Source organism: Hemiscyllium ocellatum, chromosome 3, assembly GCF_020745735.1.
Source record: "Hemiscyllium ocellatum isolate sHemOce1 chromosome 3, sHemOce1.pat.X.cur, whole genome shotgun sequence".
Lineage (NCBI taxonomy): Eukaryota > Metazoa > Chordata > Chondrichthyes > Orectolobiformes > Hemiscylliidae > Hemiscyllium > Hemiscyllium ocellatum.
Genome location: NC_083403.1, coordinates 37,991,045 through 38,018,997, shown reverse-complemented (window position 1 = coordinate 38,018,997; position 27,953 = coordinate 37,991,045). Strand labels below are relative to the sequence as shown.

General features: G+C 40.8%; 1 protein-coding gene across 1 annotated transcript in view; it reads left to right on the top strand.

The window, feature by feature from the left end:
* LOC132836998 (glutamate receptor ionotropic, kainate 2-like) overlaps window positions 1-27,953 on the top strand; it is a 423,698-nt gene that overhangs the window by 211,967 nt on the left and 183,778 nt on the right. The window contains exons 5-6 of the mRNA XM_060856620.1: window positions 1,985-2,038; window positions 2,932-3,105. Coding sequence (XP_060712603.1) covers window positions 1,985-2,038; window positions 2,932-3,105 — 228 coding nt within the window. The remainder of the gene's footprint in view (window positions 1-1,984; window positions 2,039-2,931; window positions 3,106-27,953) is intronic.

Below are 27,953 nucleotides of genomic sequence, written 5' to 3'. Positions count from 1 at the left end.
GTTGAGATATGGAATGAACTATGTGGAAGTGAGTTGTGTGCAGCTTCAATTGAGGTAATCAACATGGCATTGATTACTTTAATCTGCAGAATTATGGGGAAAAGGCAGGAGATTAGGAATCCATTTAAAACATTCAGAGAACTAGTAGTGACATGGTGGGCCAAATGGCTTCCTTCCACACCATACCAATTCTGTGATAAGGTCTTCCAAATGCACAGAAAATGGTTGATATTTGAAAACAATGAAATGTTGTTAATGAACCATAGTTGACAATGGGTAAACATTTGAAATGTTTCGTGATCATTTCCTATGAAATGCTGTGCAGTCCAGTAGATTTTTTTTTGTGTGCTGCACATTCCCAATACTACTGCTTTTTGTTTTCAGCTCCATTGACTTGATTGCAAGGAGCTAATCACCTCTGCACTCAGAGAATCGTGAAAGCATACAGGACAGAGGAGGCTCTTCAGCCCATCAAGCCTGTACTACCACAAAATGTACAACTATCTATACTAGTTCCACTTCCCCACAATATTCCCATAGCGTTGAATGTTATGACAACTTCAAGTGCTCATCAAAGTATTTTTTAATGGTTGTGAGGTTTCCTGCCTCAACCAGCCTCTAGGCAGTGCATTCCGGACCACCACCACTTGGTGACAAGTTCTTTTTCTCAAATTCCCTCTCAATCTCCTGCCTTTCACTTTAAAATTATGCCTCCTTGTTATTGACCCTTTCATTTGAGGGGAACAGGTGCTATCTCATTCAGCATCACTGAGTGGAGCGTGCAAACCAGTCGACATACTTCCCTGACATACTTGAGCACAATACAAGTATGATTGTATTATACTTGGTGTGTCCAATCAGAATCCGTGTCAACAGAGGTTCAATCATTCCTTTGGCAGACTTCAGTGACAGTGTTCTTTCATTGTGAGGGGAAACAACCCAACAGTCAGTAAGGGAGATGTGTTGAACATGTTTTTTTTCTCTCTGATAAACATCTCATATGTAATACACCCTCATAATCACATCATGGAACATTTTAAATTCAAATGATAACAGCAGAAGCAAGTGCCTTCTCTCAAAATACTTAGAGTGCACTGGTTCATGGAAGATTTTACATTTCTGATTGTGCAAACAAAATCACCGCTAAGACTTGAAGGCTAATGTTACCTTCACTTCCCTTGTACTCTCAATCGTTTTATTCCTAAACTATCCATAACTTGAATAACTTTGATGCAAAATTTGACCCTTGATCGGATTGTATCTCTATGGGTATTCCTTATCTGGTAAAAAAAAATTGAGTAAGTCTTCTATAATCCTTTTAGCCATGATACTGCATAATGGAATGGCTTCTGGAAATATAATAGACACACCCAATACAGTCAACAAATACTGATTCCTGATTTGTGTTTCAGTTAGGGGTCTTGTATAAGGTTCCTCAGAAATGGAAATGGGTATTAAAGGTTTTATCATTGCCTGAAGTCTTCCAATTACCTGACACGTATGACATATCCAGCAAAATTCAACCACATCCTTATGCATTCTAAGCCAATAAAAATGTTTTTATATTTTGGCTTGAGTTTTCCTCAGTCCCGAATGACCTCTTACTGGTAATTCATGCTACCCACAACACCTCCTTTCAATACCCTCCAGCACAAAAAAAAACATTTGGAAGTAAGTGGATATTTCTTAATTCTATCAGGGTCAGAAATAATGTTTTGGAATTGCTGGGCCATGATTTGTAACTTCACTGGGGATTCTGATAATTACACTCACTCTTTAATGAAACATCTGAGAACTAAATGCAAATCATACTTCACTGCTTTTAGCATCTGATTGACCAACCTGCTGGTATTTTTAACTTGATGCATTATAATTTTATTCAAATCATAAACTTTAATCTCCTGTGCATTGTACTCTAAATTTCTCTTAATTATGGAGGTGACTGCTGCAGCTTGACCTGCCCATTCATTTTTTCTTCCCTCAGGCTTTGTCGATGGGAATGATGACTGAATATTATCATTACATTTTCACCACCCTGGTAAGTATTAAGTATATTTTTTCACTATTTTCTGATAGGCAAGGATGTTGTTTTCTAATAACTGTTTGTACCTTATTCCCTTTCAATTCCCTAAATTATTGTGTTGAGTAAATGCCAGTCTGGAACGTGTATTAAACTGTGACATCTTTTTACACTGTAAGTGAAGTTAAAGATGATGAGTGCATAACCTATTCTTTCACAGTAGATCAAAACTGTGAAGGTCCTTATTTGCCTTTATTTTACCTTTCTCTTGGGATCTCCTGGCTTTTAAACCCCAAGTTTTGTGTCACCTATCCACTTCACCCTACCTTCTGCTCTATTCTCTTGAACCTTGTTGATGTCTAGCTTTAGGTATTGGTTGTTGTGGTTTCTAGCCGTAGTACAGCTTCATCCATAAAATGCAACTGAGGGTTTATTTTTCCCTCAAGTATGACATTTACATTGTAGAAGATGTATGCCTCTCATGCTGGAAACAGATTTAACACTGAATTAGTTGTAACTCTGTATAGCAGATTGTAATTGTACACACACATGATTGAGGAGAAAGTGAGGTCTGCAGATGCTGGAGATCAGAGCTGAAAATGTGTTGCTGGAAAAGCACAGCAGGTCAGGCAGCATCCAAGGAACAGGAAATTCCTGATGAAGGGCTTATGCCCAAAACGTCGAATTTCCTGTTCCTTGGATGCTGCCTGACCTGCTGCGCTTTTCCAGCAACACATTTTCAGCACACACATGATTGTGCAGCTTTCACTCATTTTACTTTGAGACATGTGTGCAGGGATGCAATAGTCAGCATATTCTGTTGAATGATATCCCATCCTGCACAGTGGTTTTGAAGATATTTAATTCAGAATTTGCAACAGCCTCCCTTGACATCAGAAAATTTCTTTCAGGACATCTTTGCCCTGGACTTGGAGCCTTATCGCTACAGTGGAGTGAACATGACAGGGTTCCAGATTCTCAACACTGAGAACAGCCAAGTTGCCTCCATAATTGAGAAGTGGTCAATGGAAAGATTACAAGCACCTCCAAAACCAGGCTCGGGTTTACTGGATGGATTTATGACGGTATGAAGAAAGATTGTAAAAGCTCCTGCAGGCAATCACATTACAAAATGTCAGAGTTTCATTCAAGTAGAAAAATGATGTCACAGCTGCAATATGAAACTATATTCACAGTCCTCTCACAAATGTCAAGGGACCAAAGAGGAAAATACTACTTTCTTTTCGGCAGGCTCTTACAATGTAAACTGATTCTATCGGCTGGATTTCATTGAAGCCTGAAGTTATAGCATTTCGAAAGCTGATTAGGTTTCTTTTATCGTTCACAAGTAATTTGACAGTTTTATCTTTTGTAGGAACATAAGTTAAGTGTGAGAAAAGGTCAGTCATCCAGTAAAGGTCTTTTAATATATTAGCTTTGTGATAATAACATCCAATTATATTTTGAATATTAAATATTTAAACGTCATCCCCTTGGCTTGGTAGATTATTATAAACAGTTTATCATATTTCAAATACCCGTCTTTACAATCTGTTTATAATTTATGTTTTACTCTTTTAAATCCATGTCTCTAGTCCACTGTTTTGTCCACTTTGAAATATATTGGGCAGGATTGCATAAGTAAATGAACAAACAGTGTCCATAATTTACCAAGCCTGTAATTGCCCACAGAGTAATACTTGGCTTTTATGCAACAGTTTTACTGTAATTAGAGAACCATTTCAGCATGGCGCTGTCCATAAGAGTTCTTGGAGTTGTGTTATCAAGGCAAGCAACAGAATGTCTATTTAAACAATCAGACTCTGTGCACTTCTTCACTCTCTCGGTGAAGAAGTTTCTCCTCATCTCTGTCCTAAATGGTCTAGCCCGTATTTTTAAGCTGTGTCCTCTGTTTCAGCACTCGCCCAGCAGTGTAAACATGTTTCCTGCCGCCAGAGTGTCCAATCCTTTGATAATCTTATATGTCTCAATCAGATCCACTCAGTCTTCTAAACTCAAGGGTACACAAGCCCTGTAGTTCCAATCTTTCAGTGTAAGGTAATCCCGCCATTCCAGGAATTGACCTCGTGAACCTATGCTGCACTCCCTCAATAGCCAGAATGTCTCTCCTCAAATCTGGAGACCAGAACTGCACCCCAGAGGTGCACAGAGTCCAAGTCAGCAAGTGTAAGATAGAATAGTTTATTTAGTGTAAAATCATAAAGTGAAAGTGAAATAAAGAGAAGAAAGAGAGAAAAAAAGAAAAACAAAATGTAAATATTTTAATTAAAAAACAAAATCTCCAAACAATAGTTCAAATCTGGCCAAAGGCCCCTTGCAGCGGAACCTTTCAATGACAGAGAGATTGGTTGACAGTAATCATGACTTATTGTTTGGTTAAAAATTCACTTAATCAATAATCAATAAGGTGTGCCATTTTCTGGTTTGTTTTAGTTAGTGTCCAGTTGGTCAATACCACAGCTTCAGGTCAGGTGTGTGTTTGAATGCTGACCCTCGCAGTGAGGTACTGGGTGTTTTGGGTGGGGGGAGTCAGGGCATCTCACACAGCAGCTTTATGACTCCTACACTCCACCCTGCAAGTGCCCAAGAATGAAGTTATTTTCCAGTTTTCTCCATAATTGTCGTGATCTTATAGCCTGGTAATCTTTATAGCCTCATTCTTACCATAGAAACCAAGTCATAATTTAACACTTTATGTACTGATATACCTCTTTTTCTCCCTGCTTTCTACACCTCAAATGGTACCTTTTTTAATCATTTCGCTGACCTGTACTTCCTACCTGGAATGCATTTTATCGTTCTTTACTGTGCCATTTCTGATGCATTATTTAGTTTTATTTGGTATCAAATCAAACATGATATTTGATGTGAAGTCTGGCCAATACATTGACAAGTCTTAATATTATTTCTGCAGAGAACTTTTATTGTGAAAATTTGTCCTGCAAATGAGCAATGTTGTGTCCTGGGAGTACATATTAGGATTTTAGGTATGGATGAGAGTGCATCTGAAGTTCTTTGATCCATTCATGTGAATTTTGATGCAATGGAGCTGCTGGCCTACATAATTGGAGCAAGTATCATAAACTCTCATCTCCGGACTATGATTTTGACTATATGTTCTGGTATTGGGTTAAATTTCTGAATTTCTTCAGTACATCATCTGGATATTGAATGTCATATACCTATTGATTTCACTTGAATCTGTAACTATAAGGATCAAGAGAAAGTGAGGACTACAGATGCTGGAGATCGGAGTCGAAGAGTGTGATGCTGGAAAAGCACAGCCGGTCAGGCAGCATCCGAGGAGTGGGAGAGGCGACGCTTCGGGCATAAGCCCTTCATCGGGAATGAGGCTTGTGGGCTGGGGGCTGAGAGATAAATGGAAGGGGAGTGGGGCTAGGTGGAAGGCAGCTGGGAAAGCAATAGGTAGATGAAGATGGGAATGAAAGTGATAGGTCGGAGGGGAGGGTTGAGCAGATAGGCAGGAAGGAAGATGGTAGGACCGTTCAAGAGGGTGGTGCTGAGTTGGAAGGTTGGTACTGAGATAAGTTGGAGGGAGGGGAAATGTGGAAACTGGTGAAATCCACATTGATCCCGTGTGGTTGGAGGGTCCCAAGGCAGGAGGCGAGGTGTTCTTTCTCCAGGTGTCGGGTAGTCAGGGTTTGGTGATGGAAGAGGCCCAGAACCTGCATGTCCTTGGCAGAGTGGGATGAGGAGTTAAAGTGTTCAGCCACAGAGTAGTGGGGTTGGTTAGTGCAGGTGTCCCAGAGATATTCTCTGAAACAATCTGCAAGTTGGCATCCTGCCTCTCCAATGTAGAGAGACCACATCGTGTGCAACAGATACAGTAGATGACGTGTGTGGAAGTACAGATAAATTTCTGTTGGATGTGGAAGGATCCTTTGGGGCCTTGGAGGAAGGGGAGGGGGGAGGTATTGGTGCAGGTTTTGCACTTCTTGCGGTGGCAGGGCAGGTGCCAGGAGTAGGGTGTGGGTTGTGGACTTGACAATGGAGTCGCAGAGGGAATGATCTCTCCGAATCGCAGATGGGGTGGAGAGGGAAATATGTCTCTGGTAGTGTCTGTTTGTAGGTGACAGAAATGACGGAAAATGATGCGGTGTGTCCAGATGTTGGTGGGGTGGAAGATGAGAGCCAAGGGGATTCTGTCCTTGTTGTGATATAAGGATCAGACAGGAACTAACTTGAAAACAACCGTTGCTGAGTAGTTTCGCTGAAGAGGATTAGAAGGGATTATTTAATTAAAATGCAGATGCTAGGAGTCTGAAACAAAAACAAACAATTTCGGCAGCATTGGGCAGGTCAGTTAGAATCAGCCAAGAGCTGAGACCAGGAAACATTAAGGTTTGATGGGGATTTTAACGGTTTACCTTTATTTCTTACTGCACTCTGCCTTGCACTCCCCCACCCACCCCATGTACCCATGCCTACTAACCGTTTTCCCCAATTCCAATGATAGACATGTTTTCCATGTCTTGTAATGTATTGATTTCTGTGAATAGGCCTCCTGTTGTCTCCCATCAATACCACTTCAGCCATTTAACCACCTCCTGTTCCCCATTTAAACACTTTATGGGCGATTCTGTTTCTTCTTCCTATGTTTTTTCCCTTCTCTTCGTTTTGCTCTTTTTTAAAAATGCTGTTCACCTGGGCTCTCTTCCAGTTATGACAACTGAGTATGCAGTTTGATCTATTAATTTTTCTGCTGTTCTCACAGGTATTGACTAACCCACTGATTGTTTCCAGGATTTTTCTGTTTTAGCTGCAAGAACTTCTTAGAGTTGTGCGCATATAAAATGATTATGTTAATAGCTAATCTGGATGGCTGGTCACCGAAATGTAACAAAGTGGTCCAGATTTGAACCTTATCCCAATGTACTACTTAATTTGCCTGAAGGCAGAATTTTGCATGCATAATTAAGATGACCTAACAAGCTTTGCAGCTTCATTAGCATAACTTTTCCCCGCTAATTGCCCAACTATCATCTGTTTTCACTGGTGTACTTTAATCTTGGCTGTGTTATATTCTGACAGCACGGAATTCCATCCGTCAACTATACTCGTTAGTTCAGAAGCTACATTTTTAATTCATAACCTAAATAAATTACCTTGCAATCAGCAGCAACAACTTGCATATAGAGCAGTGCCTTTCATGCAGCAATATATCCCAAGGCCATTTGTCAAACGAAATTCTAACTCTGGATTTTCCTGCCTCCAACTGTTTTGGAATAGAGGTGGGGAATATTTAATGAGGCTTGACTGAGAGCCTAGTCTCCCATAAAATGTTTTTCTTTGTTGATGTGGGGAGGAGGGTTATTAGATAAGGTGAATGGCAGGTATCTTTTCCCTCGGGTGAAGGATTTCAAGACTAGGGAGCATATCTTTAAGATGAGAAGAGAAAGATTTTAACAAGACATAGGGCAATTTTTTTTACACGGAGAGTGGTTTGTGTTGTTTTTGGAATTAACATCCAGAGGAAGTGACGGATGTGGGTACATTTACAACATTTAAAAGATAAGTACACAAATAAGAAATTTTTGGAGGGATATGGGTCAATATCAGGCAGGTGGGACTAGTTTAGTTTGGGATTGGACAGCATGGATTGATTAGAACAAAGTCACTGTTCCTATATGGTATGACTCTATGATTCTATGATATAGGGGTGGAAACAGAGAAACATTTATCTTTTATTAGCAGCTTTGGGATAAGATTAATAAGCTTTATTTCCCTCTGATCTGTTTTGTCAATAGCTCAAAGATTATTTACACGAGATAAAAGGGATCATGGGCTTATACTTTCTGATATTGATACTTTAAAGTTCTGATTGATTTTTTTTATAAGATTGTAGGAAATTTTAAGAAAAGTACGGTGTCTAAAAAATTGAGCAGGTAGTTTCACATACTCCATCATATCATAGGGTTCATTGATAGAGTATGTACTGGGCGAATGGGCAGGGAAGTGTTGTGAGGTGAAAGTGAGGACTGCAGATTGGAGTTGAGACTTTGGTGCTGGAAAAGCACGGCAGGTCAGGCAGCATCTGAGGAGCAGGAGAATCGACGTTTCAGGCAAAAGTCCTTCATTAGGAATAAGGCTGTGAGCTGAGGTGGTGGACAGATAAATGGGCGGGGTGTGGGGCTGTGGGGAAAGGTAACTGAGAGTGCAATATGTAGATGGAGGTGGGGGTAATGGTGATAGGTCAGAGAGGAGGGTGGAGCAGATAGGTGAGAAGGAAGATGGACAGGTAGGACAGGTCATGAGGGCGGAGCTGAGTTGGAAGGTTAGAACTGGGATAAGGTGGAGAGAGGGAAAATGAAGAAACTGCTGAAATCCACATTGATCCCGTGTGGTTGAAGGGTCCCGAAGTGGAAGATGAGGTGTTGAGATGGAGAAGGTCACTGAGATAATGACGGATGAGTCCCTGGAAAAATTGGAAAACGAAGACTCAATATTTAAAATAACAACATTAATCCTTTCTGAAGGAAGTAAGTGCATCCTGCACTGAATAAGATGTACTGGTGCAATTAACAAAATACTCTTCAGGACTGTTGGATGTCAGCAATTCGAAACATTTACAATCCACAGTTCATGAAACTTTTGATTGTATGCTGAGGAGTTTGCATTGACAGAGTATTGGATTATTTTCAGGATTAGCATTTTCAATGCTGAGTACACCGAGTAATCTGCTCCAAAAACATAAGAGCCCAGCAGGTGCAGAGCTTGCAGTGAACACACTGCATTAAATTGCAGGCGCACAGCCCTATCATCTTCTGTCCATTCATCTTAATAAGGAGTAAATCATGGGTTGGGACACACAATCTCCCACAACACACACTCTGTGAATGTTGTTCCCAACTGGGAGTGTGAAATTGCTCCTTTCAGTGGTGTTTTCCAACTCTGATGTTAAAATGAGAATGAAAACTCGTGTCATTCAGTTGGAATGCTGCTTTCTGAGCTTTACAGATTTGCAACCAGCCAAAAGTCTGGGCAAACTTTCATCAGCAATCTGAATTAATATAGCACCTATAAGTGGTAGAATGTGTGAAACCACCTTACAGGTGGACAACCAAAAAAAAAACTGATTCACAAAAGGAGGCATTAGGTCAGGTGATCAAAAGCTTGGTCAAGGAGGAATTAACAGTGGATTTTGTGATGGTGTGAGAAGCCAAATTAATTTCTTAGTGAGACCTCAATGTCTTAATGTCAGAGTACAAATATACATTTTATACTTAGCAACAATCTTTGCATCTAGTTAATGATCCTGTTCAGCAAATAGAACTGGGCAAGTTTCACTGATATTTCAGTCCTGTTCAAATGAAAACAAGACATTTTTGTATTGCAGTGAAAGAACTGTTTCAAAAATAAGAAAATAGGCTGTCTTGAGCTCTTAAGCTCATCACTTTGGATATTATAAGACAGCAGCTTGTTTGCACAATGTTAAATCAAAGATCACCACAAGTGATCAGTAGATTGATGCTTCTACCTGTATACGCTCATGTAGGAAAAGCTAATTATATCAATTGGCTCAGTAATATTTCTCGCTTAATATAACCAGCAATTTGATGGTTTTTGTGAGTGAGCAATATTGCAAAACTGCATTTTTTTTTTAGTTCTTCTCACTGTCGTCAAGAACAATTCTTCTTTATTTTAAAAATATTTCTATTGTTCCCCAGTTATGTGATAGATATCAAAATCTGGGTCTGAATGGTCATCTTTAAATTCAGCTCATCCAGAGAATGCTGTAGAGCCTAAAGTGCATTAATTTTGACCAAACTGGATACTGCATTTGATTGTTCATTGTCCACAACATAAACTGATCCATAATTCACCATTAATTTGTGTTGATTTTGCAGCAATCTGATAAGGGACGATTGCTATGGAAACTGAACTGATGCACGGCTGCAAGGCAGGCCATTCTTCCGATGCTGAATTTGAGTCCCTTCCAAATCCACACAGGGCACTTTCAGTATATAGCTTTATCTCCCACTTCAAATTATCAGTTCAGTCCATGTGTGCAATATAAATCACTTCTCTGCTTCGTCATCATCTATCCTCGAAATAATTCAAGTCACTTTTTGAATGGTTTCCAAAGGAAACCTGACAGAGACAGTCAAATGTAATATCCTGTGTCTTTCGCTGAGCTGCAAAAGAAATCCATCACTGGGTTCTGTTCTGTACCAAATGAATAACGATGCATGAATTCTTCACAATATATGTTTGTGTAAACAATAGACTGCCTTAAACATTACAACTTCTTTTAGTCCCTTTGTGTGCATTTAAAATAGTACCAGATGGCAGTATTTGATGCAATGTTTACTACTTGCTTCTTTTAACCAGAAAAATTCTTTGCTGATTTGTGTGTTCAGTGACACAAGAGGTGGTAATATGAGAATGGGACAGAGAGAGAAAGACAAAGACAGGAATGGAGAGATTTGACTTTGCCACATGGTGCTAGTATAAACATTCATATTTGGGTGTAGCATGGACAAAGATGTTGCAAAAAGCCCCCTAAACTCTGCCCCAACATATTGCAGTAACTTCAATCATAGTACAGTGTTTGCTGCCATATCAGTGTAAATGATTCTACTTTATACACAAGCCCCTGTTTCAGTATTTCTCCAGAAGATATACAGTTGATTCCAAATTACAGGGTTATGGTACACATTTGGAATGGAGTTAAATCTAAATCTGTTGTTTTAGTTTGAATGTCTGCAATTATCATAACCTGAAATGACTTTCTTCACCTCCTCCCTCTATTTGACTGGGAGTATAAAACTGTTGTTGATGTGCACAGCTCTTGAATATAGGTCTAAGGATCATAATGTAGTCTTTAGGTGATTCCTCATTTCATCTTACCTATCGTTCTCAGCTGCTTGCCATAAACCTGGTGATAAGGGCTGCCTGCGCACAAGAGCACAATGAGACTGCTGCATAATGAAGTCCATGAGTGCTACAAGTAAATGAGGTATTGACATGCATGATTCATTCCCTATGGGTACACAATAGCTGCAGGTTGAGGTAATGGAACTGGTCAGTTCTGGTATATGGCAGACTTAATATCTAGATCTGAAAAGCAAGGTTGGCTATGTAAGTTAGCTCACTGAGCTTGAAGTTTTGTTTTCAGACATTTTGTCACCATACTAGGTAACATCATCATTGAGAGTCTCTCATGAAGCGCTGGTGGTGTGTCTCACCTCTCTACTTATAGGTCTTGGTTTCTTAAGGTGGGTGATGTCATTTCCAGTTCTTTTTCTCAAGGGAAGGTAGATAGGATCTAAATTGGTGTGTTTATTGATAGAGTTCTGGTTAGAATGCCATGCCTCTAAGAATTCTCGTACATGTCTTTGTTTCGCCTGTCCTAGGATGTGTGTGTTGTACCAGTAAAAGTGGTGTCCTTCTTTGTCTGTATGTATAGAAATTAGAGATAGCAGGTCATGTCTTTTGGTAGCCAGTTGGTGTTCATGTATCCTGGTAGCCAGTTTCTTGCTAGTTTGTCCATACTGTAAAAAATGCTACAACCAAAAGACAAGGATGCTAAGATTCAGGAACCTTGGATGATGACATATAGAAAGGTTAGTCAAAAAGAAAAAGGAAGCATATGTAAGATTTAGGAACTGAAAATCAAATATAGGCCCTTACAGAATATAAAGGAAGCAGAGAAGAACTTAAACAAGGAATAAGGAGGGCTTAGTCCTTGGCAGGTAGCATTTAGGAGAATCCCAAGGCATTTTATACATATATTAGAAGCAAGAGGGTAGCTGGAGCAAGAGTTGTTCCACTCAATGACACAGGAGCTAGAGGAAGTGGTGAAATCCTTAATGAGTACTTTTTAATCATTATTCACCAAAGAGAAGGACATGGAAATGGTAAGATTAGGGATGGGTCTACTGATATTCTAGACATGTTAAAAAGGAGGAGGTGTTGGGTATCTTGAAAAATGTTCAGATAGTTAAATCCCTAGGTCCAGATGCGAACTATCCCAGAATACTGAGGGAGGCAAGGGAGTAGATTGCGAGGGTCTTGACAGGAATCTTTGTCTCCTCTCTAATTACAAATAAGATGCCATAAGGCTGGAAAATAGCCATACTGTTTCTTTGTTTAAGAAGGCAACAGCAATAGCCCAGGAAATTGTTGGTAAGTGAGCCTTATGTCAATGGTACGAAAATTATTGAAGAAGATTCATAGGGACAGAAATTGCTTGCATCTGGAGAACACTAGCCTTGTTTGGGCTAGTCAGCGTGTTTTTATGTTGGGGATGTTTTATCTCAAAATCTTGAATGAGTTTTTCATGAAAGTAAAGAAGAGGTTTGATGAGGGTAGGACAGTGCATTATTGTCTACATGGACTTTCCAAAATCAGTTGACAAGATACCTCATGGTAGGCTAACCAGAAGATTAAGTCCCATGGGATCATGCTGAGCTGGGAAATTGGAGACAAAATTGGCTTACTTAAGGAAGACAGAGGTTAATTGTGGAAAGGCATTTTTCCGACTAGAGAACCATTAGGAACATTGATATGTAAAGTGATCTTGGGTGGTAAAAAAGGCATATGATATGTTAGTCTTCATTGGTTGTAACATTGAGTATAAAAGTTGGCAAGTGATGTTGTAGCTGTAAAAGACTTTGGTTAACCCACATTAAGCCATATTGTATGCAGTTCTGGTCAACATACCATAGGAAGGATGTGGAGGCTTTGGAGAGGGTGCAAAGAAGGTTTACCAGGATAGTGCCTAGATTCAACTCTAAGACAAATGTGGGTCTTTTTTGCAAGAACATTGGAGGCTGAGGTATTCTGACAGAAGTATATAAATGTATGAAAGGCATGCATGGAGTGGATAGTGGGAGTCTTTTTCCCAGGGTAGAAATGTCAAATTTTAGGGTATGTAGGTTTAAGGTGAGAGGGGAAAAGTTTAAACGGAATTTGTGAGGCAATCTTTTTTACACTGGGAGTAATAGGTCTCTGGAATGTTCTGCCAGAATTGTGGGCCGAAGGGCCTGTTCCTATGCTGTACTGCTCTGTGTTCGATTGTGTGTGTAAGACACCCCACACAAAAGTTGACTGCTGTTGTTGCCTTGATAGCCATTGGCAATGCAATCCTTGCCCTGCTCTGGGGTAACTCTTATTGCTGTTTTAGGTGTCAGATTTGAGAAAGGATGTTCCTCTTGAAGTATAGACATCTCTTATGTTATTCCTCATTGTGGCAGTAATCCCAGATCATGCTAGATTGACATGCCTCCTGTTGAGCACCCTTCTCCCGTTCCTTTTTCCTGTTTTGAGTGACCTCAGTTCATTCTCCTCCTCATCATGCTGTATAACAGGGCGAATGCCTACTAATACATCCTTGTCTGAAAAGAACTGATTTGTGCAAAAGCCTTGCAGTCAGGAGAAAACCCTTCAGTGTTTGCCCACTCATGCCAAAGCACCAAACACTTGTGTAATCATAGGTGAAAGTGAGGACTGCAGATGCTGGAGATCAGAGTCAAGATTAGAATGGTGCTGGAAAAGCACAGCAGCTCAGGCACATCCGATGAGCAGGAAAATGCTGCCTGACCTGCTGTGCTTTTCCAGCACCACTCTAATCTTGATTTGTGCAATTGTAACAAAGGCCTGAGGAAATCAACTAACAACTAATGTTTAAGTTATTGATTATTCCTTTCACTGTTTTTAAGCAATTGTGCTACTTAAAATGTGTTTAACTGTAAGCAATTAAGCAAAAATGTAGGCTAGATTGTTTAGTCAAATCTGCATTGCCATCTAATTAACACCACAATCTTTCTATTCTGTTGCTAACTCCCTCACAAGTATAGTGCCTGACATGATTTTTCATGGAAGTATGTGAGTGTGCTTCAAACATTATCTGGACTTCAAAAGTTTCCATAGCACACCAACAATGAATGAAAGTTGCTGAGCACAATTCTATGCCTTTCATTTTTATATAAGTGTGTTTTCTCCAATAACAACTTGAATTGATTCCATCATAGACAACAGACAATAGACAATAGGTGCAGGAGTAGGCCATTCTGCCCATCGAGCCTGCACCACCATTCATTATGATCATGGCTGATCATCCTCAATCAGTATCCTGACAGTATCATGTCAAATTAATAATATTGTTTTTATTGATGTCTCAGAATATTTTAGATGCTTAATAATTTTCCCTTTTTAATCTTCAGATCCAATCTAATCATTTTGTATGCAAATTCAATTTGATGTTTTCAACAGAAAATAAAGGCTTTGCAGTGGACACCTCTCTATCTCTGTTGGACACCTCTGTGACTGTATAATATCTCTGTAAGACAGTTCCGTGTTTGTACGATAACTGTAGGACACCTTTGTGTATGCATGATATCACTGTAAGGCAGCTCTGTGTTTCTGTGATATCGTTGTAGGATGCCTCTGTTTTCTCCCACCCACCGGGACATTTATCATTCTATCGAAAAGCCACTCGTTGAGGTGGAGATGTGTTACAAATCCTGAAGAAAATGGAAATTATGGAAGGAAGCTTAAGAAAGTCAGTCTGAAAGGAAGGATTTAAATGATTAAAAAAATATAAAATTGCATAAACGATGGAAAGAAATGCAGAGGTGTGTTTTATTCTGCTAAAATGCTAATAAATGATCCTTCATCAGTGAGTGAAATAAAGGAAGCTGGTGGAATTAACTCGTACTAATTTTGAAGTTAAGAAGCACTGAGGGAATGAACCCTCAGACAGTACTCCCCGCAGTTCTGATCCAAAATAGATAACAGTCTGATCTGACCAAGATACCCTGCTCATTAGCAGTTCAGTGTGACGTGTGGAATCGTGCATTGACAACAGCTCAGCCGGGATTATGAATTCTGTGGTCTTAAAGAAAGAGTTGATAACTTTAAGATTCAAGTACAGTGAGATTTTGAGTTTTAGGGAGTTCATGCCCAAGGAAGTGAAATCCCCATTACTTCTGAAGAAATTAGAAGTACTTCACCAGATTGCCAAGAAATGGATTGATTCATAGCTGCCCATAATGTACAAGGAAAATCTAAGCTGTTGATTACTCACCAGCTGTCGCATTTCTTGAAAATGGGAGAAAACGCAGATTGAGTGACCCTTCATCATATAAATGCCTTAAAGAAAAGGGAATACTTCCTTCATTCCTCTTAGAAAACCATTCCCATGCTTCCAAAACACTGTTTTTCCATTTTGTGTTTAAAACCCAAATGTCTGGTATAAAATTGGCTTACTGAGCTATTGCATCAATGTTTTAGAATATAACATTCCTAAATTTAATCTGACTTGCAGTTTGATTGAAATGACAAAGCAATTTTGTAAATGTACTCCTTAAATTGTGAATTTAGCTAGTGTATAGATTAGATTAAATAAATGCACTGAACATGAAAAGGGAAGAATAATACACTCCTATTCAAAAATGAAAGTTATTAATTATTTTCAAAATTGGACAATCTATGAATAATTATATCAATTGAAGCTGGTTATAATGTAGATCAACATTAGAAAAATGATTTTAATAGATTGTCACTGACTGTACACAACAACGTATTACTTTCAGTTTCATAAAAAAGAGATCATTAAAGAGCTTATTGGTCCATCATGGTAAAAGTCTCTCTGTCCAGCAAGTGTAAGATCTCCCAGGTTAATTGAGTTTGGGTAATCTTCATCCCTACAGTTTGATCCTAATTCTCTGGAAGAAGATTGATTGCAATCAGGTACCAATGATTTCATGTGGAACGTCATCTACAAAATAACAACACCCATGTGCTCTTGTTGTTTAACTGGTTGCTTGATGTGAGAATAGAATATAGGAACTGGAACAGGTCGTTAGACTTTGAAGCCTATAGAATTAGTTGATCTGTACCTTAGCTCCATTTACTAATGTTGGGCTTGACTTGGTAGGAAGTTCCCCAGAAGACTCAATTTGATCTCAGGATGTGGGTGTTAACAGGCGTCTGGGCTGCATCCCCTATTAACCTTGTGAAGGCAGCCTTGTGAATGGTTGAATGCAACAGCAATCTGAGACTTTTAAAATCCAGCTTTAAAAAATACAAAACAAAAACAGCTATGCAGTCTTCAGCCCTCCTAAAAAGAACCAGTTCATTCACTACAACAAATCAAACTTCCATTTTCCCAGTTTATGTTTCCAAAGAGAGTAGTCCTTATACTACTTATTTCTAGTGCTCAGATTTGAGTCAGTTGGGTGAATTACCAGAAGGTTGCCAGTGAAACTATACTTCAGTGAGCAAGTGGCATAAATCAAACTAAGAAAAGAAATAAAGAGAGATAAAGAGAGGTATTCAAATGATGTGAACTCAGCTTATTTTTTTAATACTCAGTGATAGTGAGCAGCATTCCTGTGAACAGTAATGTTTTGAATATTTAAGGTTGGGCTGATTATGGGGTACTTACATTTGCAACATGCAAATATCAGGGTCTCCAATAAAAGTGAAGCTAACCATTGCCCCATGACATTCAATGCCATTAACATCACTGAATACCCCAGTATCATACCTTGGGTGTTGTCATTGATCAGAAACTGAACTGGACTCACCAATATAAATACAGCTATAAGAACAGGCCAGAGGCTGGGAATCCTATTTTGAATAACTCATCTCCTGACTTCCCAAAGCTTATCCACTGTTTGCAAGGTTCAAGTTGGGTGGGATGGAATACTCCCCACTTCTCTCGATGAGTGCAGCTCCAACAGCTGTCAAGAAGATTGACACTACCCAGGGCATAGCAACTAGATTGATTTGCACCACATCCACAAGAATTCATTCCCTCCACCACCAACACTCAGGAACAGCAGTACCGTTCACAAGATGCACTGCAGAAATTCACCAAGGCTCCCTAGACAGGACCTTCCAAACCCACAACACTGACATCTAGAAGGTAAGGGCAGCAGATACATGGAAACACAACCATCTGTATGTTTCCCTCCAAGCCACTCACCATCTTGACTTGGACATACTTCACCACTCTGTAGTGTCACTAGGTCAAAATTCAAGAACTCTCACCCTACCATCATTGTGGTTGTGTTTATACCAAACAGGTTCCAGTAATTCAAAAAGACAGCTTACCAATACCTCCTCAAAGGCAATTAGGGATGTGCAATAAATGCCAGCCAGCCGGTGAAGTCAACATTCACTGAATGAACAAAGAATGTTTTTCCCTGACAAAAGAGATCAGTTAACAGGGGGCACACATTTAAGGTGATTTTGTTGAAGGGTTGGTGGGGACATGAGGAAAAATAGTTTTACCAAGAGAATGGCTAGCATTTGGAATTCACTGTCCTGTTTAATTGAGAGGGAAACCCTCAAAACAATTAAACTCAATCTGGATTGATTTCTGAAGCATTTCTGACCACAAATAACGTGTTGGAAAGTAGTATTAGAATGGGAGGCTAGATTTTCAGCCAACACAAACAGAATAAGCTACATGGCCTATGCTATGACATTTCTGTGGTTCTATAGTATCCAGAAATCTATTGATTTCTATTGCAATAGAGCTTCCATAGCTCTCTGGAGCAGAGAATTCCAAAGATTCGTCACCTTCTGAGTGAACAAATTCTTCCTCATCTCAGTCTTAAATGTCCTATTCAGTGTTCTGAGATCATATCCCCAGGTTCAAGCCTCTCCAACCAGAGGAAACACTGGGCTGAATTTGACCGAAAGTCAGCTAAATGTCAATTTTACAGTGTTTTCTCTCTGTGAGGTCTTGCAAATTATCTCACACAATTCTCCACTGCTCCGTTTAGTATATATGCACCACGTGCCAACAATACCATGCTCACACTATCATGTGCTCTCCAACATTGGAAGTGCAATATGCAGTCAGAACCTTATGGAATTCATGCTGCTGGCACCACAATAACTTGCAATGATTTAGCAGGCCAAGCATTACCAGCCAGGAATAACCCTTCACAGTTGCAATATGTAGAGAATTGCCCCAGAGGTAGGTGATCAAGACAAGTTGGCATCCCAATTTGTTAATAGGATCCTGGCAGTTCTGATGGATGGGATTCTGAAGAAGAGGGACATCCTTTTTCCTGATGACCAGCCTAGTCTGAAGTTGTGGCCTGGGTCAATGCATTGTCCTTTGTGGGCGGCACGGTGGCACAGTGGTTAGCACTGCTGCCTCACAGCGCCAGAGACCCGGCTTCAATTCCCGACTCAGGCGACAGACTGTGTGAAGTTTGCACGTTCTCCCCGTGTCTGCATGGGTTTCCTCCGGGTGCTCCGGTTTCCTCCCACAGTCCAAAGATGTGCGGGTCAGGTGAATTGGCCATGCTAAATTGCCCATAGTGTTAGGTAAGGGGTAAATGTAGGTGTATGGGTGGGTTGCGCTTCGGCGGGTCGGTGTGGACTTGTTGGGCCGAAGGGCCTGTTTCCACACTGTAAGTAATCTAAAAAAAAATGTCCGGGTGAGCATTGAGCAGTGTTGGTAACACATTAATGACCATCTGTGCTCCACAAGGATAAGTGTCACCATTCTCTCTGTACTACCCTGTACTCCAGCTAACTCCACCATTCCACACACCTCCTACCAAGTCTCATGGTCTACTGCATTCAGTATTGCATTTTCCTTCCATGTCTCGCATCCACCCGTTTCCTCAAATTAATCATCCGTCTTGTCCAATGCTTTTATACTCACTTACTTAAGAAACATCACCACTTCTCCTCCACCTGCACCAACTACTTCCATCACACTTAATCTCGCCCCTCCCTCTCCCTTTGTCTAATTGCAGGAGATATTGGCTCTTAATAGGGTTGAAAGAGCCAGGAAGGACAATGGGTGATATCTGTGCCCTCACCCTATGTGAGGAGAGGATCCTTGATGTCATGAGTGAGTCTAGAGACTGCTCATCTGGGGACGTTGGGACCTCCACCTGTAATAAGGTAATATTCATTGTACTGCGCTTCTATTACCACCATTGTGAAAGTATTCTTAACATGCCTAAGCTTCTATCCTAGTTTCGATACTGATTGTTTCTTTTGTATCCCACAGATTTCAGTGGCACCTACAGCATCAGTACCCAAAGATATCAGCTTCTGAAGATAGTGTCTCCTCCTCCACCTCTGAGGAAGAACACACAAACTCTTCAGAGGATGCACTGGCCAAGCTGCCACTTGCATCTTCCTTCAGCTCAGGTATTGACATCTTGGTGGATACTTTAGCTGGAGTAGCGTCAGGAGCACATCTAGTGAGCACATCACTGTCATGTCTCTGCAGACAGTAGAGGAAGACACACCCCAGGGCTCTGGCATTCAGAGGAATGCTGGAGACCAGGAACTCTCTCAACCTCAGGTAGGAGAGGGCCCCATGCTGTTGGCCACTAGTAACTTCATTCAAATGCAAAACAAACACTGGAGCAGCAGGCAGGATTGATAGAGATACTCAGGAAACTGAAGTTAAGGTTGGAGGAGTCCATCAAATAATATCAGTATTCTGCTGGCTTCGACGTGTGAGCATCTGACCATCTCCATGGACAGGGAGTGGCTGCCATGGAGGCTGAGGCCCAGCAGACTCGATCTCTACTGGATGAATCTGCAGCCATCTCACGGTTAGCACCAATGGCAACAGGCTGATAAAGGATCTTGACTTTGCTCCAGTTATCCCTTTCCTCATTAGGAGACAATGTGGTGCCAGTAGGGACCCTGGCAGAGAAGGAACCAAGACTGCCCACCCCGTGCAATCTCCAGAGGTGCCCAGGCCTTCCACCTTCATCCTGCCTGCAATCCATATCCCTATGGCTGTTCAAACCGCGGATGGTGACCCTGCATTTTGCCAAGCCTGTTTCAGCCTGTCCATGCCCCCAAGCCTCCAATGCCCTGGGGTCATGTGCCAACATTCCAAGACCAACAGGGTCCATTAAAGGGCAAGTGTACCTCCAACCTATTTTTGCGAAAAGGAAATGAGGGGAAAGGGAATGGAAGTCTTTCTGAAGGTGCAGAGTCGGTTTGGTGGGACACAATTGTAAATTGACTTTTTATCACCAGCTCTGGGATCAAAAATAAGTTTGACTGCAGCTAAAGGTGGAGAGTTTAGCCATGCTTATTGCCTCACAATGTTCCAGCCCTATCAGAAAGATAGCTATCCTTTTCACAGAGTACATACTCACATGAAACGGTGTCATATTTGAATTAGCGAACATCGAAGACTTCTGCCAGCTTGCAGTCTTAATATTTATTACAGAGAGGAAAGAACAAACTGCTGAGCTGAATTTACAATGAGGATTCATGTATGGCTTTCTGACTGTATATAGCGGTTGCCGACCTCACTGGCATTCCACTTACAGTCAATGAAAGATGGCTTAATGCAGTCTTGTGCCATTGGTCGATATTCGTAAAGAAGTACTGGATTATTTTGGACAATGCTGCTGTACTGTAGGAAGTTAAAGGTGTGCCTTCTGGTGAACATGCTCATTTTCCTGCTCTATACAATGCCATGGCTCTCACAGATCTTGTTTTTGTCCTCCAGTTTTCCAGAGGTAAGCATCCAAGGATTAAGTCCTCCTTCTGTACTGCACAGCCACAAGCCCCAAACATGACCTTCATGAAGCTGTTGCACAGTGTTCCTCATGACGTGGTGTTCTGGACACCATCTCTAAACAGAGTTCAGTGCTACTGACCCTCACTCAGCTGCACAACATTCTGTAGAAGGTGAGGGACTGTGGCTCTCCTGCACCTTCGCTGTATCAGGAAGGAAGCTTTTTCTGGAAACTCTGCCTTAGGAGGCTACATCACATCCACAGGAGATTTATGATGGTCCTGGGCTTCTAGATTCGTATGTCCTTCATCCTGATTGATGTTCCCATTGATGCCCACATTGCCTGAGCCTGGATGCATTGGCATGGTACCATTCAGCCCATTTGCACAAAGCAGATCCTCAGTAATGTGATCAGTCAGAAGTCAAATCACACACAAACAACATCCTCTAAACATTGTGACATGGAAGCCTCCACTAAGGAGGACAATAGCTTGTTACTACATAGACCTTTAACACTTGATTCTATTCAAGCCATACGAACAGTAGGAGGTTGAAAGTTGGAAGCAATAATTAGAACTTCTTTCCCCTAAAAAGGTCACCCTCCATCTACCAGATTATTCAAGAAAGGCAGCAGTGTGTACAATGTGAACATTATATAATCTGAGATGTGAATTCCAGCGTGTCATTAAGTCATAGAGTCATAGAGATATACAGCATGGAAACAGACCCTTCGGTCCAACCCGTCCATGCTGACCAGATATCCCAACCCAATCTAGTCTCACCTGCCTGCACTCGGCCCATATCCCTCTAAACCCTTCCTATTCTCAAACCCAGCCTGATGCCTTTTAAATGTTGCAATTGTACTAGCCTCCACCACTTCCTCTGGCAGCTCATTCCATACACGCACCACCCTCTGTGTGAAAAAGTTGCCCCTTAAGTCTCTTTTATATCTTTCCCCTCTCACCCTAAACCTATGCCCTCTAGTTCTGGACTCTCCCATCCCAGGGAAAAGACTTTGCTATTTATCCCATCCATGGTCCTCATGATTTTATAAGCCTCTATAAGGTCACCCCTCAGCCTCTGATTGCTCCTGGGAAAACAGCCCCAGCCTGTTCAACCTCTCCCTATAGCTCAAATCTTCCAACCCTGGCAACATCCTTATTAGTCTTTTCTGAACCATTTCAAGTTCCGCAACATCCTTCTGATAGGAAGGAGACCAGAATTGCACACAGTATTCCAACAGTGACCTGACCAATGTCCTATGCAGCTGCAACATGACCTCCCAACTCTTGTACTCAATACTGCAGCCAATAAAGGAATGCATTCCAAATGCCTTCTTCACTGTCCTATCTACCTGCGATTCCACTTTCAAGGAGCTATGAACCTGCACTCCAAGGTCTCTTTGTTCAGCAATACTCCCTAGGACCTTACCATTAAGTGTATAAGCCCTGCTAAGGTTTGCTTGCAATCCCGTGGAATGTAATTCGGAGTTGTGGAACTAACGTGAAACTTTTATAGCTCTCTTGAAATTTCTTGTGCTTCACGGGTATTAGTAGGATTAATTTAAAATGTTGAATGAGATGTTCAAAATTGCCTGCAGCCAGGAATTTTAATCGAGACAGTTGCAAAATTATGTGATAACAGAAATCTGTAGCTTGTAGTTTGTATGTGTTTAATGCTATTGCCTCTTGTAGGGCCTCATATCTCAAACAAATGTTGCCCCTCCCCCCTCCAATATAGAATAAAAGAAACTTACTCTGTCCAGTGAGGTAGTTTAAATTCCTGTTGAGCACTTGTGATTTGGGTGAGGATTGATGGCAACACAGGTCCTGCTTTATGGAGGGAGTTTCTGGCTCAGCCTCTTAATCTTGGTGATCTCCCAAAGCTTCTACTGCCTCTCTGCCTTTTGCTCCCCATCAATCTCACCAGGCTTGAGCCTCTTTACATTTCCACCCAACCCTTTAATTTACCTGCTCATGTCTCCATTTTATCCCCTAAGCCCTGGGCACATTGCTTAGTTATGCATTGCTCCCCATCGTATTGTCAAAGACCCTCCTGCCCATCACCCACAGAACCAATGCCTTCCCATGCTCAACTGTCTCTGACTTTTAGATGTTGAGTTGCCCTTCACAATTTCCTTTAAATATTTTCTTTGCACCCCATCTTGCCTCCAGTGCCGCACTAAGGCTGTGTTCCCTAATAAACCCACATGACTTTTAGTGTGAAGTCCCCCAGAACTAACCACGGATCACTCCCCTCTGACCAACTTGAAAAGGTCGTCCTAACTGATGATTGACTAAACAGCTGTGCTACTTTCTGTGCAGCTCCCGAGTGATGTACTACTCATCCCCATTCTGGTTGCACTGGACTATATTCAAGCTCCTGGACTGATCACAATCCATAACCTTAGATTATTGTGCCATTGCTCCATGATTAACAACAATCTCCCTGGAAGTGACTGAGAAGGTATCTGTGAGACTTTGAGACATAGCCATTTGGCTGAAGCATATGCAGTCTGTTTGCTGCATAAGGTGGTGGCACATTGCGTAGCTGTAACATTGTCATACAGCAATGTGTTCAACTCCAGACATGACAAGCTGTCTTGGTTTGTATATGCACTGAAATACCAGGCAAGACAGAAGGACTGTGAGGCTCTAATTTCAGTATGAGACAGCAATGTACAAAAAGGCAAGGAAAGCCAAAGATGCCTTGAGCATCCAAGTTGGTGTAGTTTCAAGACCAAGCTAATAATCCTGAGACACACCCTGCTCTGATGCATGCCTGGCTGCTTGTTCCTGCAGGCGAAGTGACCTGGCAGCAGCTTTGCAATAGAATGTGACGATGAGCTCCAGGGTGCAGGATTGACATGATGAACTGTGTTCTAAGCAAGCTGGAGATGTGCCATGATGTTGTATGACTCATACGTGACTGATGCCAAACTTCTGGGATGAACGGTGTGGGGGTTTGCTGCCCATGGAATGTATCCTGAGATGTTGGGGAATGGTGGCCAAAATGAAGGCCTGTGCTACCATGTACCCACTCAAACTTTAGTTTTGGGAATTGTTGCTATCTAGAGGGCTTTTGCCCGAAATGTCGATTTCGCTGCTCGTTGGATGCTGCCTGAACTGCTGTGGTCTTCCAGCACCACTGATTCAGCTATCTAGATTCTGTCCACACCTGGTAAAATAAAAACAAATTGGATATAAATACAGTAAGATTCAATAATAATGATGTGTTAATATATGCATTAAGCCTCTCATCACTCACTACTGAGATTCTGATCTTGCTGTGAAGACTATGGGTGAAAACAGTCTGACTTTCTTTTCCCCAATGTCGAGAATCTCATTTTTCCAGTCTTGCCCTATCTTACTAACAGATTCGTCATTTTCCATGTCATTCAGTGGCTGGCAAAGTTCTGCCATCCTTTCCATCTATACTCACCTTTGTCACCCCCCCCCCAGCCCCCCAGTAGATTTAGTGATTTTCAGTGAAATCATAACCCATTCTCCACTAGACATGAGAGAATACAAACCTAATTTCCCAAATCTCTCCTCATAGGGTAATACTGCCATCTCAGGCATTAATCTGGAGATCCTCTGTTGCACCCCCTCTATGATAAGGGCATCTTTTGCTATATAAGGAGACCAAAATCCTATGCAGTGCACCAGATGTGAACTCACCAAGGCTGAATACAATTACAGAAAGACATCTTTAACTGCATACTCTAATTGCCTTATGATGGAGGTCGACATGCCATGTGGTGGCGAGGGGTGGGTAAGGGGAAATATTCATCATTAGCATGCACTGTCCATTTTAAATGAAGTCTTGTAAAATTGTAGCAATGATCACCCAACTAAACAGAAAAGAACACTTCACATGGAATGCTAAAGGTGGAAACCTAACCTATGATCTGCTTGGAATCTAGTTTTCTTGTAACTCTTCTGACTACAATCATGGTTCAAAGCAGCAATTTTCTGCTTAAGGTGATTCCAGTAACCTTTATCATCTGTTTAATTTCAAACACCCCTTGATATAGACAAATGGTAAAAGAGCAGCAGGGAGATAAAGAGAGTTTTTTTACACATGATTTGTCATAATCTGGAATTCACTGCTGAGAAGAATCCTGGAAGCATACTCAATAATAACTTTCAAAGGGAATTGAGCAGGTACATGGAACCAGTAGCAATTGAGTTAAGCACAAAGGAGTCAGCATAATTGGATGACTTTTCTTTGAAGAGCTGGTACAGCTATGAAGGTTCAAATGACCTTCTTTACTGATGTAAAATTCTTTGTTGATTGTATGGAGTACAGGTCAATTCCCACACCAGTGTCATTTTTGTCTGATCACTTTGTTACTTACGAGGACTTGTTTACGCTAATAATGAGACATGGTTTACCATTAAATATGATTTATTATCATTGAAACACAAGATCTGTACATGTAATTCTATGAAACCCATCTTTCCCTCTATTGCTGGAGTAATCTTATAGTTCTTAAGTTATTATGCTCTCACACTGGTTTAAAATCTGCTCTGGGAGTGCAAGATGACATTATATTATTCCAATTATAGCTGGCCAAACTGAGGTTGAGGTTGTTTTTCTTGTACCCAAAGCTCCTGCTTCTTGTGCTGATTTTATCTCTGGATGTTAGCCCTTCTGATTCGAGTGACCTCTTTAAATACTGTTCTCTAAGTCATCCCTAAGCAGAGTGGCTAATTATATTATGTTGGCATAGTAACTGACATGCAAATTCCTCCTATGTAGTTACAGCAGTTTGATACAGTAATATTATTAACATAATCCAATTACTCCATAGGAATGAGTTTCAGTCCCAGGAAAAAGGTATTGCAAAAGTCAACACTAGATATTACAATTTCCCTATTGATGAAATCGACCCTTTGAACAGGGCAGCGTAAAAACCAGTTCTACCGAAACTCTGATCAATTGTTCCATCTGAAATCTTGCAGTGTTGACTCAAGGCATTGATTCAATATAGCTGAAAATGTGTTGCTGAAAAAGCGCAGCAGATCAGGCAGCATCCAGGGAACAGGAGATTCGACGTTTCGGGCATAAGCCCTCTCATTGATTCAATATAGTCAATCAAGGTAAACAGCTTATGTTTCTGTCTCAACTGATTCTGTTTGACAGTGAATTCTGCAAACTTCCTGGCTTAGTATCGTGTTTCCTTTCCTAGCATGCCATTCAGTTGGACAATGTGGCTTTTAGTGTCCCAAGAGAGCTATTATTTTAGTTAGAAGAGCCATTCCACTATCTAAACCCATTTCATGGTTTTGTTTTGTGTTATTGAAGTAACATGAAGAAGAGTCAAAAGAAATGAATGTCTCCACTGGTAACAGGAAACTTTCAGAATTCCAGCAAAACTCATTCTATCAATCATTTCAAAAGGTTAACCATGCCAGAAGTCTTCATTACATCAACAAAAGATGTCCAGACGTCCTTATCCTATTCTAAATATATCCTTGTATCTGCAAATGATGATGAACTTTTCAGAAAGGAATCCTATCTTTCGCTTTGAAGACACATTATGTGCCTGGAGGAAACACTTTCACAATGGGATGTGCGTAAATATTTCTGATGAAAGGAGATCAACATAAAATGTGAACTATTTCTCTCTACACAGATGTGTAGATGGCTTGATGGTGTTTTCCCAGAACTGTCTGGCTTTAATTCCTGGTTTCTAGCATGTGCAGTACTTTGCTTTTGTTCTCAAAATATTATCCTGGCTGTCAAAAAAAACGTCGTGAGTGTGGTGCTGGAAAAGCACAGCAGGTCAGGCAGCATCTGAGGAGCAAGAGAATCCATGTTTCGGGCATAATCCATTCATCAGCTTATGCCCAAAATGTTGATTCTCCTGCTCCTGGACGCTGCCTGACCTGCTGTGCTTTTCCAGTACCACAGTCTCGACTCTGATCCCCAGTATCTACAGTCCTCACTTCCTCCTGTCAAAAAAAATCCATGGTAATTGTACAGTTGCATTCCCCTTATTTTTCTCCTGTGGGATCAGAGGTCATTCCTTTTAAGTGTGTGGAATGGAGCCGTTTCCTCATTTTGATTTGAAGCCTGTGCAGCAGATTAATGAAGGCCTGCAACTGCAATTATAAATCTCTACAGGATTCAATCCGGTTTGTTCCATGTTGCCCCTGTTATTCGACTAATTTGGCAGTTGTACAAAAATCAATTGTTCGTGAGTGTTTCAGTTGTTGTGCGGCTCAGCTATTTTGATATTACTGGTAGCTGTCCCTGGATCAGTTAGTCATTTTTGAAAGTGCTCACACCAACTCTGAAGGACCTTAACTTAGCTTGTGATGAGACTGGCCACCATCTATTGGCTAAAGAGGGAACAGTATTGGTGCAAATGTGAATGTTCATCACCTTTTGCACATTATAGAAATACGCTTCTGAAACTGAAAATTACCATTCCTAACATAGTTGAATTTCTTTTAAGATCTTAAAATGAATAACTCATTAATTTCTTGCTACTTTAATTTCTTTTCTCCTTCCCATTGTCTTCAGGCCATTAAAATCAAAGCATAGTTTGGTTTAATCATGGTTCAGAACTGATATTATCTTCTGCATATTCTTTTCAATCCTTATCAAATTTAATTTATTATAATTATGGTAATACTTGTTTTTGCATGAGTATTCACTCCTAACATTTTCATTTTGACACTGCCATGAAAGTTTATTTTCTGGAAATAATCAGTGCACACTACAAACATCTTCGAAAAATTAAAGTGTATAATAATGCAGGCACGGCATGTATAGTTGAATTTTCTGCACTTAGGTAGACCTGACTGAATGTTTTTAATATTCTGATTATTAATATTTGTCTTCACATTTCAGAATGAAAGTAAACTGCTCGAACACAAACTGGGTGAATTATTTAAAACACATAAGGGTGAGAGGGCTGGAAGTCTATTTGCTTGTGTCATCTGATGTTTTAATAGAGAATAACTTGGATACAGAAAAATCATGGATTGGCAGCTCGGGGTTGAGAGTGCCCAGGTTACAAAGTGATGGGTAAGCCTTGTGTCAATTGCAGTCAGTTACAGAAGCTATTAACTGGGTCTGTGCCTACTCCCATCTAAAAATAGTCTGGAACATGAGTTGATCTCATGCAGAAAACATGCTGGGTCAGTTCTGAGCCCAGCAGAGATGTGTAGGATGGTGATAGGCTGTATGGAGAAAATTTCTAGTGATTTAATGTCTGCTAATGATCAAAGGAGGATTGGAGGAGGCATAGTTTATAGACACAACTAAGAACACAGGATCAGACACAATAACAATTAACACTTGAAGAACATAAAAGTACAAGAGATCAAAGCAGGAGTAGACCATATAAACTCTTGAGGCCGCTCCATCTTGTAGTGTGATCACCTTCTGATCTTCTGCCTCAAC